The sequence below is a fragment of the Camelus dromedarius genome, chromosome 11 (genome assembly GCF_036321535.1).
Source record: "Camelus dromedarius isolate mCamDro1 chromosome 11, mCamDro1.pat, whole genome shotgun sequence".
NCBI classification, from domain to species: domain Eukaryota; kingdom Metazoa; phylum Chordata; class Mammalia; order Artiodactyla; family Camelidae; genus Camelus; species Camelus dromedarius.
The window spans coordinates 52,503,569-52,523,122 of record NC_087446.1 but is presented as its reverse complement, the minus strand read 5'-3'; the positions used below and the strand labels follow the sequence as shown (position 1 = coordinate 52,523,122).

General features: G+C 41.3%; 1 protein-coding gene across 3 annotated transcripts in view; it reads right to left on the bottom strand.

Annotated features, from left to right (window-relative positions):
- PFKM (phosphofructokinase, muscle) overlaps positions 1-19,554 on the bottom strand; it is a 41,518-nt gene that overhangs the window by 20,101 nt on the left and 1,863 nt on the right. Inside the window, exons 1-2 of one of the 3 annotated variants that reach the window (XM_010997456.3) lie at positions 5,835-5,902; positions 2,612-2,704 (exon numbers count right to left, since the gene is read on the bottom strand). In XM_010997456.3, coding sequence (XP_010995758.2) covers positions 2,612-2,696 — 85 coding nt within the window. In that variant the 5' untranslated portion in view covers positions 2,697-2,704; positions 5,835-5,902. Of the gene's footprint in view, positions 1-2,611; positions 2,705-5,720; positions 5,740-5,834; positions 5,903-19,554 lie in introns of those variants that run through there. The other 2 variants (XM_064490921.1, XM_064490920.1) reach the window with 2 other exon arrangements.

Genomic DNA, 19,554 nt, shown 5'->3' with positions numbered 1-19,554 from the left:
TGAATTACACTTTCTGATGGATAGGTAATTAAAAATTGTAAATCCTAGAACAGCAATCCAGAGAGGGCATAGAATCCTGTTCCTATGAACCTTTAAAAATAGGCTAAACATGCATTGGAATGGACTGCCTGTCTGAAGACAGAGGGATAGAGCAGATAACTGAGGTCTTTTCCAGCAGAATATGCTGATTGCATTAGGCCAAACGCAGCATGGTTGTAAGAGGACTGGGACCGCTTCTGGGCTGGAAAGGGAGTTAGGATTTAGTATCTAGCTCAGGATGTCTGCTTCCTGGTCATTCTCCTACTTCAGGAGGTTATTAGCCTTGCTAAGCCCAGGGAATGACGGAGCTGAGGCCCCTCTGGATTTTATAGAACCCAGGAAGCCCACAGCCTCCAGGGAAACACATTTCTGTGCCCTCTCCCTGGGAGAACTAGGCCCATTAAACCTCTCTGTGCAGGCCACTTCTGTATTTGAGATGCTCTTTCAGCTGGGACCTCTCAGCTCTACTTTGAGTTTTCTGTTTTGCTTCCTTGCCTCCCTAGAATCCCATCCTCTACCACTCCCATCCCCATTGGCATGCCCCTGTGACGTTATGTGCATTTGCAGTGGGATGTTTCCCTGGACACACTGTGCCTGTCTCAGAATCCCATAGGCCTTAGTCCAGTTGGGCCCTCAGAAATGAGCTTATCAATAGCCCCTGCTCCACAGATGACCTTTCCCTTAAAGCAGGTGATGGTCATCTCCGGAATAAGAGGGTCTCTCTGCTCAAGATCAGGAGCTGGAAGGGCTTGGCCACTCTTACACCCAAGTTAAACCCTAGGCCTGTTTTTTCCCACCTCTTTCCCTCTGCAGAAAGCTCTGCTCCTTCATAACTTCAAAACTCTGTGTGCCTCACCTGGACTTTTTTAGCAGGTTCTCACTTCCCCTAATCTGACAACCTAATTCCACAGGCCATCCTACCACGGTTTTAGGCTCAATAGTCAGAGTTCATGTTGAAGAACTCAGTACTGGCGTGGGATTCTTTCCAGGAGAGAAGAGAGAAGCAACAGAAACCAAGTCAGCAGTCTCTATGGCCTCAAGGACGGCTCTGCATTCCTAATCCAGCTACTATTTCTAAACGCAGGTCTCTGCCCTCCTTCCTCAGTTTCCACATTCTAGCATTCTCCTGTTTGTAATGTATCACAATTATAACTCAATAAACATTAGTTTATTTAATATACTTAAATATATTAGTCTAAAATATAAAGTCTAGCTTTACTAATATACTAATAAGGATCACAAGAGCATCTCAACATGTGACTCTTCCACTGATACATCCTTCGTGCCGACCATCCTGCTTGGCACACAACAGATGCTCAACAGTTCATTCTTTATTTAATTAGTAACGCATTTATTGCACCAGGCGCTGTTCTAAGCACTTCACTTGAATGAAGAGTTCAGTTTCTTGAAATCTATCTTCTCCATGAAGTTCTCCCTGGTTAATACAACTAAGGCCTATCATTTCATTATATAAGTGGATTCTACTTGGTTAAGACACACACTTAGTTATTGTTATTTATGTGACTTACATAAGAATTCTAGTAATGTATGACATCCTTCCTCATTAAACTAAAGTTCCCAAAAGAAATCAACCTCTTCACCACACACAAGACAGGGCTCTATATAAAGTGGGTGCTTAACACAAAGTCTAGGAAAGCCTTTAGGGAGAGTGGTGCAGAGAGAAGGGGAGACCAGCTGAAATCCCCTTCTTTCTCTCCTTTTCTCATCACAGTCCCCCTGTCCTAGTATCCCTTTCAAAGAGATTCTGCTTCTCTTCAACATATTACAAATTAGAATATACATCACAGAGGGAAAAAAGTTTAAAAAAAATCCCCTGTCCCCTATCTCCCTCTTCTTCTTCCCATACACCTGGTATTTCTGACTCCCAGATTTCTAGGATTCAACCCAGAGATGGGTTCTCTCTGGCTTTGCTTTCTGCTCCCCGCCCCACCCCTCCGCATGTATATATACTAATTAATGCTGCCATTGCTGTTTGTTCAAGGGATAAAGGAATGGATGGGGAGGAGAGGCCAGAGAAAACAGAGAATGACCCAGAAGAGTGCCTAACAGGAGGAAATATGCTGTGAGAGTGAGGTACCTGACCCTGGTCAGTGCAGGAACTCTGGAGACATCAGAGTTGGCACCTGAAGCCCAGCTAGGGCCCATCAAACACCAATTCCAAATCTCCTTTTCCCATCATTTCCAATGGACTTGAAGTGAATCCACCTACTGCCTTTTCAACAATTTTTAGTCTCTTTCCTTCCAAATGTGCTTGAGAAAACACCAGTCTTCTAGGTACCAAAGTACCAAAATAGTCCCAAATCTTCAGAGAAACTTGGAAAAAAGTTTTAGGAAGATTTGAGTAAATAAAAGTGGAGCAAATGAAATCCAAAAGCATTTGGGGACTTAGACCTAACAGAGATTTTTGGGAAGTCCAAGATTCCAGTGTGACTCTACAGCAGGAAGCTCTTAAGGAGGATAGTTCTGTTGTATAGACTAAGAGAGTCAAGAAATTTAAGGGGGCCGCCCAGCCAGGTTTTTATCTCTCCCCAAGCAGGGCCCTCCTCCTTACCTTGGGCATCACCACCAGAGGTTAACACGGCGATGGCTTTGCCGACCCCCAGGGTTTTGGCTGCATGGTGCTCCTCATGGGTCATGATCCACTCTAGAATTCAAGAGAATGATCAGTTAAGACACAGCTGAATCAAGACGCCACGAGCTCGGGAAATGGCTGTGTTAGACTCGCTAAAGCCACCTCAGTCAGTCTCTCCCACTATACTGAGTCTGGGCTTTCCAGCCTGGGATCTTTGGACTTCTTCCAAAAGAGAGCCACACCCCTGCAAAGGGACAAGCTGAAATGTCACAGTAATCAAGCCCAAGACTGCAAAAGCCCTGGCTAATCCCTTGCACCCCAATTGGAGCCGATTTGGAGAATAAGCTAAGGTTACAGAGAAGGGCGGGTGACTGGTCAGAAATGAGAAAGGAAGGAGAAAAGTTAAAATAGCCTCAAAGATTCCTCCCTTTTAATGAAGGGAAGGGCTGCTGCAGAGGATAGGAATCAGATAAGGTTTGGGGCACTGAGAAGCAGCAAAGTAGAAGCAGAAAAGCAAGGGTAGGTTGGTCTACAGTTAAGATTGGGGTTGGGGGTCATGGAATTGGGCTAAGTTGGAACTGAAGTTGGAGGTTACAAAGGCACGTTGGAGTTTGGGCAAAATAATGGTTCAGGCTCAGGAATGGTTAGGGACTTCTTGTGGCTTTTTCCATCCCTCTCAGGGCCCTGCCTCCTGACATCTCTTGATCCTTTACCTTCAGGCCTTGCCCCTCACACTAAACACTATCGAATGGGAAGAGGAACACAAAAGCACTGCCACACATACACAGATATGCACAGATGACAGGTGAACACCTTCATATTTTTGTCTTTAGGGCTTATCTCTCTCAAAGGAAAACACAAGACATAGTTTTGTATCGATAAAATGCCAGTGGAATCATCAGTCTCCCAGTTATCCACGCTAACCTCTGTTATTTTTAGAATTTATCTCCTTACTCTCAGGATCAAAAAACAGTTACCAAACCCTATTATTCTCCCTTCTTATGATCTTCCCTTATCATTCTCCACTTTCCTGCCCTCACTGCCTCTTTCCACCTGATTTGCTTACTACAATAGCTCGTCTCCCTCTGCTTGTGCATCCCTTCTCCACTCTATTTGAGACACAAAATAAGCCTCCATGGGAAGGTTATGGGCCCCTACGGCCTCAGTGGAGAGAGGATTCATTCACATCCACAGGGGCTGATGACCTTAGAGCACAGCTTTCACGTTTTTGCTGTGAATCCAGGGAAATCAAGATAGCTGCTGATAGAGACATTGGTCATATCAACACACAGATCCACACACATGCCAATAAAACATGTGCAATGACACACTCATGAAGAAAAACATATACAAACACACATGCTATTATTAAGAAACACAGATTCACAGACATACTACATATAATTAGTGCTGACAGACGAAGCCCAAACGTCTTGGGTTGGCATTCAAAACTTCCATGATCTGGTTCTTGCCTAGAGCTTCAACCCTTGCTCCCATAAATTCTCTGCTCCATCATCACCTGAACATTACTTTGCTCCCCACGACTTCTATGCCTGCGCATACTGCATTGCTGGGCCAGAAAGCCATCGTGGCTCTTTCCACAGATCAATATCCTACTCCATCATTTAAGACCAGTCCTAGTCACATCCCTATTAAACCTATTAAGCCTTTACTGATTACCAGAGGTCAAGGAGGGCTTCTTTCTGGACCTCCTCTAATCACATATTGTCTGGAACTGGATCACTCATTTGGCACTTAATTACTACTTTATGTGATATTTTAATTGCTTCTTATATATTGAAAAGAAGGTTGGACTAGATCAGGGGTCAACAAACTACAGCCCATGGGCCAAATCCAACCCTTCTAGTTAATGTTTTTGTATGGCAGCAAACTAAGAAAGATTCTTACATTTTAAATGTCTGAAAAACAGTTTCATGACATGTGAAAACTATATGAAATCCAAATTTCAGTGTCCATAGCACTCACGTTCGTTTGCATATTACCTATGGCTGCTTTTGCGGTGTGACAGCAGAGTAGATTACTGAGACACAGGCTTGATAGCCTGCAAAGCCTGAAATATTTACTGTCTGGCCTTTAACAGAAAAAGTTTGCAGACACCTGGACTAGATGATTGCTAAGGTCATTTCCCGTAACTAGACTGAAACTCCTCCAGGGAGGAAGCATATTCATTTTTTAAACCAAAAAAACTCACGAAGTCTATGCACGTAACAACAGGAGTTCATTAAATTCTCATCGAGAGCATTTGTGAACTGACAACACGAGAGGCACACAAATATAGGAGCACTTTAAATACGCTTGGATACAGATATACCCCCATCTTCCCTCTGCTTCTAACAAATTCAGATACAAATAGGTATTAAGATGCAGATAGTGACAAACAGAATATAAACACACATGGATAGAGATACTCTCTTATTTAACCAGAATGTTCATGGCCAAATATCTGCAGTTCTCAGAAAAGAAAGACTAAATGGTGCAAATAAGAAGGCAAAAATTGGGGAAGGAAAGAACAAAACATATGAGTACTATTGCTGACCCCCTTTCCCCCTGAGTATTTCCTTCTCATTCACTCGGGGAGCTCATCACTGATAGAAATCCATACAGGCATCTTCCACCCCCGGAGGCTTCAGTGAATTCGTCATAACAGGGGGAAGGCTCAGAGTGCTGACCTGCAAAAAACAGCTCAAATTCTTCTGCATCTCTAAAATTGTTATAGAGGCACAGGACACGGCTATGCACGCAGATTTATAAATAAACAGATCCACAGCGACACACACATAGACACAGACATGTTAAACCTATATATAAAATCACGTGTGTGTAGACAAGCACGCGGGAGGGAGAAATACAGGACAGGCAGCATCATAGGTGCACTGATTTGAACTGGATGAGTGCCAGGGTAGGAGTCGGGCAGCCGAGAACGAGGTCCGAGCACCACCCACCCACCCCGGATTCCCAGGGAAAGGGGCAATGCGTGCAAGCCGGGGGAGGCCAGCCAAGGGGCTAGGATTCTTCCCGACTGCCCTACCCATCCCCCCTCTCAGCTCCTGCTCTGATGCTACATCACCTCTTCTTTTCCCTTCTGCTCGTTTCAGTTCTCCCCACCGCCTCCTGCCAGCACGTTTATTCCCACCTCGCTCTCAGCTTTCCCCCTCGCTCTTTACCCAAGGGCCCCTCTTGCCTTTTAGTCTCAGCTCTCCTCCGCCCGGGCTTCCTTGCAGATTGTCCTTGGGGAAAGGGGGAGGGGAGCTTGGCGAACACGGGGAGGAGCCAGGTGGAGGCAACAGGGGAGGGGAAAGAGGAGAGGCTTTCCAACCTCCACTAGCTGATGCTGACCAGGAGGCTCCGCCTCCTCCTGCTGGCTTTTCTCCTCCCCTTCCTCCTCCCCCTAAGAACACAGCTCAAATATGACATCGCCTTAGTTTCTTCACTCCCCAGAAGGTTCTGGGGTTCCCCGCATCTATCTCGGGAGTCGTCAGCTCCTGTATGCAGTGGGAATCAGAAATCCTTCTTGTCTGCAGAGACATTTTTTTCCTAGCCTGGACTGCCTGAGACCCCTTTGCATTCAAACATCCTCAGCAACTAATAAACCTACCCGTCCGGCCCTATCACTCTATGAACATGTATTGGTAGTCTGTGTGCCAGGTTTTGTATTAGGTGCTGAGAGGTGAAAAGATACATGCAACAGAATCCTGTCCTTGAGGAACATTGATCACTGATATTTTCTATAGAGGGACCTCAAAAACTCCTTTTACATTTACATACCTTCCTCAGAGAAAATACAGAAAAGCTAACTAGGAATGAGAGTACCAAGAGGCAATACCCCTGCTGTGATAGCCCCATTCTCAAGCCTGCAGTAGAAGGGGTGCAGGATTCTGATAGTGAAGCAAGCATATCTGGTGGGCCACAAAGCAAACAGAATCCATCCTGGGAACAGTACTGCCAATGCCAAGAGGTGCATCCTTTCCTCAGATCCTCTTAACTCTGCACTGCTCCACCTACGTCTTTGTTTCAGTGCCTCTCCACGGTCATCTCTCATCTCCCTGCTGTTTCTACTGCCCTTCCGCTTGCTTACTTTTGTATCTGTACCTGCACATTCTGCAAACAATAAGAATGCAAGTGACTAGAAGATAAAACCATTGGACTACACAAAATTAACTTCTGTGCTGCAAAACTTGCCATCCAAAAAGTGAAAAGACAACCCATAAAATGGGAGAAAATATTTGCAAATCATATATCTGATAAGGGACCAGGTATCAAGAATACATAAATAACTCTTGCAACTCAATAATAAAAAGATAATAACCCAATTTTAAAAATAGGTGAAAGATATCAATAGATACCTCACCAAAGAAGATATATGGATGCAAATAAGCATATGAAATGATGCTCAACATCATATGTCATTAGGAACTGCAGATTAAAGCAGAGACACCACTACAATCTATTAGAATGAAAAAGAAAAAAAAAAAACTGACACTACCAAATACTGACTGGAATGTGGAGCAACAAGAGCTCCCATTCTTTGTGCAAATGCAAAACAGTACAGTCACTTTAAAAGATAGTTTGGCAGTTTGTTACAAAGCTAAGTATAATATTCCCATATGATCCAGCAACCACACTCCTAAATATCTACCCAAATGAGTTGGAAACTACATCTATACAAAAATCTAAACATGGACGTTTACAGCAGCTTTATTCATAATTGCCAGAAACTGGAAGCAACCAAAATGCCCCTGAAAAGGTGAATGGATAAATAAACTGTGGTACATTCATACAATGGAATATTTCCTCGTTATTCAACAATAGAAATAACCTATCAAGACAAGAAAAGACATGGAGGAACCTTAAATATATATTGCTTAGTGAAGGAAGCCAGTCTGAAAAAACTACATACTGTATGATTCGAACTATATGACATTCTGGAAAAGGTGAAACTATAAAGACAGTGAAAAGATCAGCGGTTGCCAAGGGCTTGGGGTAGAGATGTAGCAATAAATAGGTGGAGCACAAGGGATTTTCAGGGCAATGGAACTATTCTGTATAATACTGAAATGGGGGATATATGATATTATGCATTTGTCAAAAGTTACAGAACTGTACAACACAAAGAGTAAACCCCAATGTAAACTATGGACTTTAGTCAATAATAACATATCAATATTGGTTCATCAATTGTAACAAATGTACCACACAAATGCAAGATGTGAATAATAGGGACACTGAGCAGAAGACAGAGAGTATGTATGGAAACTCTCTGTGCAATCTACTCAATTTGCCTAAAACGTCTCTAGCAAATAAAGTCTACTAATTTCAAAAATACATTCTGTGCAATGAAATACCAAATAAAATTATGATATTATAAAAGAAAAAAAAATGGGCAAGGGTTTGAATAGATATTTATCTAAAGAAAAGATACAAATAAACAATAAGCACATGAAATGATGCTCAACATCACTAACCATTAGAAATATTCCAATCAAAGCCACAATGAGATTCCATTTCACACCTATTAGGGTGGCTAATATCATAAAAGGTGGGGAGGGGAATAACAAGTGTTGGAGAGGATGTGGAGGAACTGGAACCATTGTGTATTGCTGGTGGGAATGTAAAATTGGTGGTCGCCATGTAAACAGTTTGGCAGTTCCTCAAAATGTTAAACATAGAGCTACCATATGACTCAGCAATTCTGTTCCTACATATATACCCAAGGAAAATGAAAACATATGTACACACACACACACAAAAGTACACCAATGTTCATAGCAGCATTATTCATAATAGGCAAAAAGTGGAAACAGGCCAAATGTCCATTAACTGATGAACGGATAAATAAAATGTGGCTTATCCATTCAATAGAGTATTACTTGGCAATAAAAAGATTGAAGTACTGATACATAATTTTATTGATTTCTGCTCTAATCTTATTCTTAACTGATTACTTTAGATTTAATTTGCTCTTCTCTTATAGTTTCCTAAGGTGGAAATTTAGATGATTGATTTAGATCATCTCCTTTCCTAATATATGCATTCAATGCTATTAATTTCCCTCGAAGCACTGCTTTCACTGTACCTGACAAATTTTAACAAGTTATGTTTTTCATTTCATTGAGTTCAAAATATTTTTAAATTTCTCTTGAGAGTCCTTCTTTGACTTAGTGTTATTTAGAAGTATGATGTTTAATCTCCAAGTATTTGGGGATTTTCCAATTATCTTTCTGTTATTGACTTCTAATTCAATTCCATTGTGGTCTTAGAGAGGCCATGGTATGTTTTCTGTTCTTTTAAATTAGTTAAGATGTTTTTTATAGCCTAGAATGTGGCCTATCTTGGTGCCTATGTTATCATGTACGAATGTATGAATGTTTATGTATGTGTGAATCATGTGGTTTTAAATGAGCATTTTATGTGATTCCATTTTCTCTCACTTCTTAGCATATCAGTAAAACTTTGTAACTTTTTTTAGTGGTTGCCCTAGAGTTTGCAATATATATTTGCAAATAATCCAAGTCCCCTTTCAAATAACACTATACCACTTCTCAGGTGGTATGAATATCTATAATAGCAAAATAATCCTAATTCCTTCCTTCCGTCCCTTGTATCATTGCTGGCTTTTATTTCACTTACATATAAACATACATAAGCATATATATACACACATGATATATACATAAGCATACATAATTGAATACATTGTTGCTATTATTTTGAACAAACTGTTATCTGTTCGACCCACTAAGAATAAGAAAAATAAAAGTATTTATTTTATCTTGACTTATTCCTTCTTTGATGCTCTTCTTTACATAGAAGTTTCTGACCTATATTATTTTCCTTCTCTCTAAAGAACTTTTTAACATTTCTTGCAAAGCAGACTGATTTGCAAAAAAAAATTCCCTCAATTTGTGTTCTGGGAAAATCTTTATTTCTCCTTCACTTTTGAAGGATGACTTCTCAGGGTACAGAATTTCAGACTGGTGGTTTTTTTTCTCCCAACTTTTAAACAGTTCACTCCACTCTCTTCTTGCTTGCGTGGTTTCTAAGGAGCAGTCAGATGTAATTCTCATCTTTGTTCCTCTGTGGGCAAGGTGTTTTTCCCCTCCCCTGGCTCCTTTCAGGACTTTTCGTTTATCTTTGATTTTCTGTAATTTGAAATTGATATGTCTAGGTGTGGGATGTTTTGTTTCCGGTTGGCCTTTATCTTGCTTGGTGTTCTCTGAGCTTCCCCAGATCTGTGGTTTGATGTCTGCCATTAATTTGTGGAAATCCTCAGTAATTATTGTTTCAAATATTTATTCTGTTCTTTTCTCTCCTTTTTCTCCTTCTGGTATTCCCATTATGTACATGTTACATCTGTTGCAGTTGTACCACAGTGCTTGGATATTCTGTTGTTGGTTTTTTTTTTTTTCCAGTCTTTGTTTTCTTTGCTTTTCAGTTTTTGAGTATTGTATTAATAAAGCCTCTAGCTCAGAGATTCTTCCTTCAGCTATGTCCAGTGTATTAATAAGCCCATCAAAGGCATTTTTAATTTGTTATAGTGGGGTTTTTTATTTTTAGCATTTCTTTTTGGTTCTTTCTTAGGATTTCCATCTCTTTGCTCATATTGCTTGTCCATTCTTACATGCTATCTATTTTATCCATTAGACTCCTTATCACATTAATCGTAGTGTTTAAAATTCCTGCTCTGATAATTTCAACATCCCTGCCATGTTTGGTTCTGATGTTTGCTCTGTCTTTTCAAATTGTAGGGGGGAGGGTTGCCTTTTTATATGCCTTGTAATTTTTCTTGACAGCCAGACATGATATGCCAGGTAAAAGAAAGTGCTGTAAATAGGACTTTAGTAAAGTGGTGGTGAGGTGTTGGGGGAAGGAAAGCATTTCATAGTCCCATGATTAATTTCAGTCTTTTACTGAGCCTGGACTACATGCCTACTACTATGTCTCTGGACTACAAATTTCACAAGTGTTTGTCCTATTTTTTTCTGCCTTCCCTTGCCCCCACCACCTTAGATGGGACAGGACAGCTAGAGTGGGCTGGAGTTGGGTATTTCCCTTCCTCAGATCAGTTAGACTCTGATAATACCCCAATAAGTTAGGCTCTGGTTAACTAGTTTCCCCTGAAGGTAAGCCTCGTTAAGAAGAACAAAGTACTTTGATTTAGTTCAAAATGGTTCCTCTTCTCCCCTACTGCTGGAAGTCCAAGGGGATTTTTCTCTGATATTCACTATGAGAATCTGATCAAGCTCCCGGAAGTAAATCTCACAATACTGTGGGGGTGCCCCTTTAACTAGGTTCCCCTGTAGTTTTCAACTCCCAGAATTGTCCACACTGAGCCTCCAGCAATTTGTCCATTACAGTTCAGTTTTTCCTGCCCCTTTACTGGTTCCCCAGGAGGTTTCTGTTCATGGGTCGGTCTCTGCTCCAATAAGCTGTGATGAACTGTATTCACCTGCTTGTCCCTCCAGTTTTGGGATCAGCTGTATGCCCTGTGTCCTCCCCTCTCCTATGGATCCAGGAACAGTTGTTGATTTTTCAGTCTTTTTACTTTTACTTGTTGTTAGGATGGAGTGATGACTTCCAAGCTCCTTATATGGGGAACTGGAAGCTGGAAGTCCAAAGTCCAAATCATAATTTTAAGTGAGTGAATTTTATGACATGTAAATTATATCTCAATAAGGATGTTTTTAAAATTTGAAAAGGGAAAAGATAGAAAAGCTTCCCACACATTCTGTAGTTCCTTATTCCATCAATGAATCTAAAGGCTGAAATTTGAAAGTTACCCCTTCCTAAGAAGGGCTAAGAGCTAAATTAGTAAAAAACAAAAACAAAAACAAAAACACAAAATAGAGTAGCTAATGGAAGAAATACATCATATTAAGAAATGGCTGTAAATGTTTTCCTGATAAGAATCTTCAGAAACTTCTGTTCATTATTATTCATACATTCAACAAATATTTATTGAGGACTCATTATGTGCCAGCCACCGTGCCAGGTGCTGAGGTAGACCAAGCTCTCCTGGAGTTTATAACCTAGAAGGACTATCAAAGGTTCATAGGAAGTTTATATTTCACTGGACCTGGGATATAATTGAAGAAATCAATAACCCACTTAACAATTATAATACATCAAGTTCTTATCCATAAATATTAGTTGAGGGTAGATGGAGTTAAAAAATGGGACCTGGTTAGAAAGAATTTGGCAGTGTTTAGTTAGTACTCTTGAGAGAAGCACACCATTGGATACACATATTCCAGTATTAGAGAAATGGATAATATGATGAAACCATGATAGCTCCTTATAAGTGGATTTTCCTTAATTTTAATCCTCAACTACAAGACCATACCTTCACTTTTTTGTAATTTTTTTGTCTATCAAACAACTTTTAAATTTCAAATATAGTTTCCCAGGAACCTTAACAACTTGGAAGGCATACTTTAGCTAGCTATGGATGACTTATGAATCAAAATTTGATTGCATAATTTGATGTCAGACTGATGACAGAAGAGAATGTTTGAGATCTGGGAAGTTCTAGAAAATATGGCATATGTACAATCCTCAGGCCTCTAACTGGGGAGGCTGAGAAGCATCCCTCAGGGCAGGGTATTGGTGCATGAGGCCTACAGGTAAACAGTATGGTGACTAAGGAAGAAGAGAAAGGGGTCTAAACATTGTCATACAAGGTAGGGTGCCTAAGGAGAGTGTCAGGAGTAAAGTGCACAGTTCAGCAGAATTAGGACCAGGAATCACAGTGCAAAGTAGCAAGTTAGACAGTCAAACAAGAGATGGTACCAAAGATTCTTGAGGCAACCAAACTAAGCCAGTAGCTGAATTTGCCCTCATTCCAAGGTTATTTTCATTGCTGGTATGGCTTAATGGGGCTGGAAAAAGGCACCCCGGACCCTTCCTCCAGAGGAGAAAGCTGACATGTCCTGGATTTGCAATGGAAAAGAACCTAGGGCCTCAGATAGGCTACTCAAGGCAGCATATGTCCATTGTAATGACTCAAGAATAGGAATTAGCTAGGGTACTGCTGGAAATCCAGAACTTTGTCAAAAATATAATCAGCTTTCTTCAGTTGTCAGGATTGGGAGCTAGAATTCAGGCTTTAGGGGACTTGGCCAGAAGGCTATGTGGTTAAAGTCCGCTACTCTTTCACTTTGTACTGCCTGGTGGTGGTCTTGTTTTCAGCATCAGGTAAAGCTAGTGTGCATAAAGAAGAGCCACTTTATATGACAGCTCAACTTATATGTCATAACCTGGTACCAAGCAATGAAAGACATATTCATTTTTTTATGAGGGGGTGGTGATTCAGTTTATTCATTTATTTCTATTTGGAGGAGGTACTGGGGATTGAACCCAGGACCTCATGCATGTTAAGCATGTGCTCTACCACTTCAGCTATACCCTCCTCCTGAAAGGCATATTCTTTACATTGATCCTCAGAGTACAGAAGGGCAATTAGAAGGTCCTCTTAGACTTCCCAGAGCTCCCCAGATATCAGACAGCTATTGGGGTGCTGGTGTGAAATCCAGGCAAACATTAGGGGCAAAAAATATAATTGTTATGAAAGGAAGCATGCTGGGGAGAGAAGTAGAAGAAGATGTTTAAAGAGAATTCCGCAGCAGCTAGATAGGTGTTGAGGAAACCAACTGAGGTATTCTAAAATACCTGGTTCATACACTCTGCCCATTAACCCTGTTAAGTAGTGGTAGGTAAATGAAGATACAGAGAGCTTTGGAGAGTATCCTCCAAACCAGGATGAAATTAGACATTACTACCAGGAATCTGAGTAGTTCATAAAGACAGAAGATCTCTTTGACAGTGATTACTAAAGGCTGGTATAAATGAGGGGCAATTAAGAGTATGTTGCATGCCATATTCATGAGTCCACTCACTACCACTAGGATGGTGTCATGATGATGGAATGGGTACAGATCTATATTTAGACCTCTATATTTAGTGAGAAGATAAAGATGATATCGATGATGCTAGTGATGGTGTACCAGGACATTTAGGAGTGAGAATTAGGTATGTCAGTCATACAGGTGTGACTCTAACCCAGGAGAAATGGAAATAGTATACTATAGGTTTCATGTATTCAGTCAACAAATATTGAGCACCTATTACATGTTAGGCACTGTCCTAGACTCCAAGGGGATCCAGGATTGGAAAGAAAAAAAACCTGCCTATCTTCATGGGGCTTATATAATAGTGAGGAAAGCAGACAATGAACTAATTAGGCAAATATTGGTAAATGCTTTGAAGAAAAATAAAGCAAGAGCAGAGTGACAAGGGTGCTATCTAAAGCAGGGTGTTCTGGAAAAACCTTGCTAAGATGGCACTCTAGGAAGCGGTCTGAACAAACAAGAGAGAAAACCATGCTACCGTTGGAAGGGCAGCTTTCAGATGGGGAGAATAACAAATGCAAAGATTCTCAGGCAGGAAGAAGTGAGGCGTGTCATACCAGAGGATCACCAAGATTTCCTCTGGACCAGAATCAGAAGTGTAAATGGGTTACAGTGACTTGGTGGGTTGATGTTGTGAAACATATGCAGCAATTAGGTATGGGCCTCTCTCTGGGTTGAAATAAATATCTATCTGGTCCTCTCACTTCTGTGCAACCTCTGAATCTCATCTGACTAATATGCTATCATTTGTTTTCCTCCAGTAGAATGTAAGCTCACTGAGGACAGACCCTGGGCATGGCCATGAAACCACTGTCTGCACTGGAGAGTCATCGTTAGCTCTAGCTGGGATATGATGACTCCTGGAAACACTGCAGTGCCTCTACTAGCCACTAATATTAAAGTTTCTGACATAGGGCACTGGCTTAGCATCACCTGGATCCCTGTCATAAAAGCAAATTCTTGGGCCCCACCTGGGACCTACTGAATCAGAAACTCTGGGCATGGGGCACAGCAATGTGGTTTAACAAGCCCTCCAGATGATTCTGATGCACAATAAAGTTTGAGAACCATTGTTCTAAATTGTGAAGGTCCAAGAACACCATCACTTGAAGAATAAATCTGCATGTCTCAAAGGCCTGCATGATTCCTATAGAGTCATTCCTGCCAATTAGGATCAACTTCTTAAGAAAGTTGGCTCAGGGAAGAGGTTATAGGTAACAAGTCTACCGCACATTGAATCACTTTCAAGTCTTGGTAAGGGCAGAGGAAAACAAAGTCTTCAGCTGAGGTATGACGCCAAAAGCTTGGACCAGATAAACTTCTTCTCTTCTTAAAGAAGTAAGTTTAGGGGGATATCAGAGCAGAGCAGACAAATAATCATTATACAAGATAATCCTGGGAGTCTTCCACTTCTGATATGCTAACACCTCATCAATGTGAAAGGTCTAGCTGTTTAACAAGTCTCAGAAATATGCCTTTAGGCTCTTAAATACATTTCCCAGGATTAACTGAGAGATAGTTTAATATGGGACCACCCAGAGTCCAAGAGGATAAATAAGATCATCTCTATTAATCAATGGAAGATGAAAAAAGTGTTTCACAGGTCTACTGGTATCCCTGAATATTTGACTGGAAGAAAAGCATCTGTAATCCTATTTTCCCATTCAGTGATCTTTCCAATTCAGTTGACATTATAAAAGCCCTGAGAGATTCAGCTTCATGGAAACTCAAGTTCTCTGGAGCTGGTCCTGGAAGGTTGGGATCAGGAGGTCTATGTTGAATAGTGACTAGGTTGAGATTAAGGCAATCTTGATAGAGGCAGAGCTCCCACTGATTTTCCTTTAGCAATAATACAGGTTCTTGGATCACTATAGCATAGTGTCTATATGTGGGGGATCCTGTCTCTGATGCAAAAAACAAGTATATCTGCTTGGAAGGAACCTGCATTGTGGGAAGCAAGCACCCCTACATAACAGTTGCACTCACAATGTTAGGGTAACTTCTCATCCTGGTCTGCATGAACTACCAAGGTGTGAGTGTACTGTCAAGGGAACAGAAAGGTAGTGGGGGCATGGGCAATGCTGGTGATAGACAGCCTCGATGAAGCAAAGAATATGATAGGAAAGTCTTATGCTTCCTGGGGGTGAGGGGAAGCTGTGACAGATGGGTGTAACACTACTCTCTTGGGATGCTCCCCCCATTAGCTGCCCAATAAGAAGTGGTCCCAGCAGTCACAAGTTACCAAGGCTGTTTGTCCATCAGTGAGCAGGAGAGGTTTATGCACAGGGAAGGCTTTAGGTCCAGTAGGCAGTTGGATCTGCTGGACCAGAGCCTGACCCAGAAAGCTGCCTGCTGCCCTCTAAGCCTTTGTCCTGGAGGTAGCTGTCTCACACTCTCAGCTATCTGGGAATACTAACCACCTTTCTTTGCAAAGGTTAGGGGCCTAGGCAACTGACTCCCTCACTGTGCCCCATTGCAGGACCAAATGACTTTCTATAGGCCAGAAACACACACATACACACACAGCTTGCCTCATTCAGAGCTGTCTCTACTGATGGCCAGTGAGTTGGAGAAATTAGCAGTTTCCCTGCCAGGTGTGAGACTAGAAACAAAATGTATTCCATTTTTCTTGAGGCTGGAGCTCAGCACCTCCATATAGAGGTGCACTTAAAGCAAGGAGCAGAACATCTTGAAGGGAGTCCCCATGAATTTTTCAGGCTGGCAGCAGCAACAGAGGGACATCAGGCCAGGGTTTTGGGGTGTTTTGGCATCAGTAGCTCTGGCTCACCTCTGCCAACCATGCTATTTGATGGCTGACTTCCTCACTCATGCCCTATAGGGCTGCAGTGCCTAGACTGAGGAATGAAGCAAGGCAGTGCCATTATCCATCCCACCAAAGCAGGTAATGATTATTGCCCCTCTAATGTATCCTCAACCCAGAGGCCAAAATGATCTTTTCAAAACACAAATATGATCCTGTCACGCTTCAGTGACCTCCCACAGCTTGGGAACAGTAAGACCAAGAACGCATAGCATGATATGACTGTTCTACTATCTTTATAGTCGGCTCTCCAGGTAGTCCTCCTCCTCCACTCACTCAAGTCACACTGACCTCTGTGCTCCTCCAATGAACCAAATTCCTCCTCATTTCAGAGTCTACTGTCCCCTTTTACAGACCTGGTTAATGCATACTCATCTCTCAGGTCTTCCCGTTTTTTATGCTGTTTTATACTCTGGTTACATGATACTGTTTCCCTTCATTGTACTAGCATTGTTCTAATTCTCTAACCATGTGTGTGACCATGTGATTACATCTTACTCCCACAAGACTATAAACTTCATGACGGCAGGCAATGTACCCATTTTGTTTACTTTATTCCTGGTGCCAAATACAGTGCCTGACATAGTATATGCTCAACAAGTTTTCTTGGAAGGAACAAAAAGAAGGAGAGAAGGAGGGAGGTAGAGAGGGAGAAAGAAAAGGAGGGAGGGAAGAAGGATGTAAGGAAAGAAGGAGGGAATGAAGGAGGGAAGCAAGCAGGGAGAAAGGCAGACAAGGAGGAATGGAGGTCCCAGTGGGGCAAATCGGGAAGATATCTGACTCTCCATCTCTAATGGGAGAGCTAGAAGGGTGAAAAGTAGCTCTTACCTGAAGCCTCAATCCTTAAAGGCAGAAGTTGAACATCAAAATTTTGTCCATGGGATAATGCTGAGTTCAAACCATAGAAGCAGGTCCAAACAGGTCATCAGAGCAAAGCAGGTCTGAGGTGAGTATTAGGTATAGGGCAAAATAAGAATGGGAAAAGCAGGGAAGATGAAGGCAAATAAGAACTAATCTGTACAAATTCAGGGCATTGTAGGACAAGTCCACCAGCTGGGCTTATTTATTTACTTAGCGGCTTTTTATGCGTGGGAAAAGCAAGTCTGACTAAAGGGACATAGACCCCACATAGTTGCCATATATAGATATGTATTGTCCTAAAAGCTTAATAAATTGGGATTCTTGTACATAAACCATTTTCTTGTGGGTCTGGTTAACTCTGGGTACACTAATGAGACTGAACTAAGTTAAGAGTGTATGCCATTTCAAAGTGTAGGACTGGATCTTGGACCATGGTGCCCTGCCTCCATGCTGGAGCTCAGCGAAGCTCTGCCTCACAGTCAGCTGGCCCCTCCCTTCCTACATCCCCAAGACATCCTCTTTTGAATTCAATATCTTTGAACCAAAGTTATCAAGCTCTGTCTCATATTATCTCTCTTTTGATCATCAGCTCCTGGAAAACAGGGAAAGTATCTTAGTTTATTTTCTCATCTCCTACTGAGTCTAGTACAATGACTTCGAATAACAAATGCTCAAAAATTATTGAATAAATATTACTATATATTTTGTAGGTGCTGGAAGTGATTACTCCAGTGAATTTGTTAACTTCTTGAGGAAAACCTTTTTAGACCTAAATTCCTTCTGAAAGCATAAGGAGCTGAACTAAATAATCTCTAAGGCATTTCCAGACTGTAAACTACTGGAACAATGACAAAGTTATGTCACGTATGTAACTGTCTATTATTTCTAGTGTATTATTGGGCACATAGCGGAACTCAATAAATGTTTGCAGTTAAATGACTCCAATACAGATGTATTTAAGTTGAGAAGAAACTCAGAGATGTGTTTCTGAAGTTTCACATAAGTTGCTTAAGAGTTTGACAGTACTTAAAATATATAAAAGAAATTTGTTATTAAATGGATTCTGAAGGTAAGTCTTTTTTTTTTTTTTACAATATTTGCAATTACTTTGTAATATAATAACTTCTTAATTTAATGCATTTTTTAAGTTTCACTTTTTACATATTAAGGTTGCTGATAATAGGAGCCAACTCACTTACTATTGACTAAATCAAGCTGTTCTTCATAGAGGGAACTGTCCCTCTTTCTACAGTCTTACAGATGACTTCTTACTTTCTCTCTCTCTCACACACACACACACACACACAGTTTCTCCTTTGTGTCTTAACTCATATTTACAATTTGGTAGGTCTATCCTAATCTATAATGCTATGCATAAAATTTTCATTTTCTAATACTCCTTTCCACATTCCTCCCTCTTGTTTAACTGCAAGCCTCACCATTTTCAAAAACAGGTATGCCTTCCACGGTGTCTGGATCTTCCACAGAATCTAGACTCTTCAAGGCATCTGTCTCAGATGGTCGCTTTTGCATGAGCATGCTGGAAGCTGAAGCTTCCCCAGCTGAGAAGCAATATATCTTGGTCATCCTCAAGGTGGAATTCAGGGAAAGGAGTGCTCCTTATTCTCTTTCATTTTCCCTATGACTCTCAGCTAGCTGTCCAGGGCCTCCCACACCCTCTCCCCATAAATCCAGTGAAAAATTAGAGAAGTGTTGACTTTTGTCAACAACTGCCTTACCTCAAAAAGGCTCTACTCCTTTGACATAAATGGGGGAAATGCAGAACACGTAACAAGATACTTTGAGGGTGGAAGAGAATAAATCTTGTTCTTCTTTAACCCCCAAGTCTTCCTTATATACCTGGGGCCTGTCCCCACATATCAGTCCAAAATCTCACCTGATACTTGTACAAGGAAAAGACAGGACCCAGTCATAAACATTTTATCACAACAGGGGTGGAATAAGCAAGTTTAGTTGACCCCTAAATGTTGCCTTTACATCATCAAGTCTCATATCCTGCACTGAAACTCCCTGCAAGAGAACCCCTCTGTCACTGGAGTATGATCAGCAGACAATGGTACCTGTTCTCTGAGGAGTCCTGACTAACTGGCGAGACTGAATCACACACATGAAAAATTTCAGATGAAATTCCTTTTCACTCATGGTTGTCTCCTAGAAATAGAGTTTAATTCAAATCAACAGATCTGTGGAATGATTAAGATGGACAAAAGTGACATGAACCAGGTATGTTCAATATTAACGGGCCGTAGGACCTTACAGTATTAAATGTCAACATATGAAGTGATACATATAAT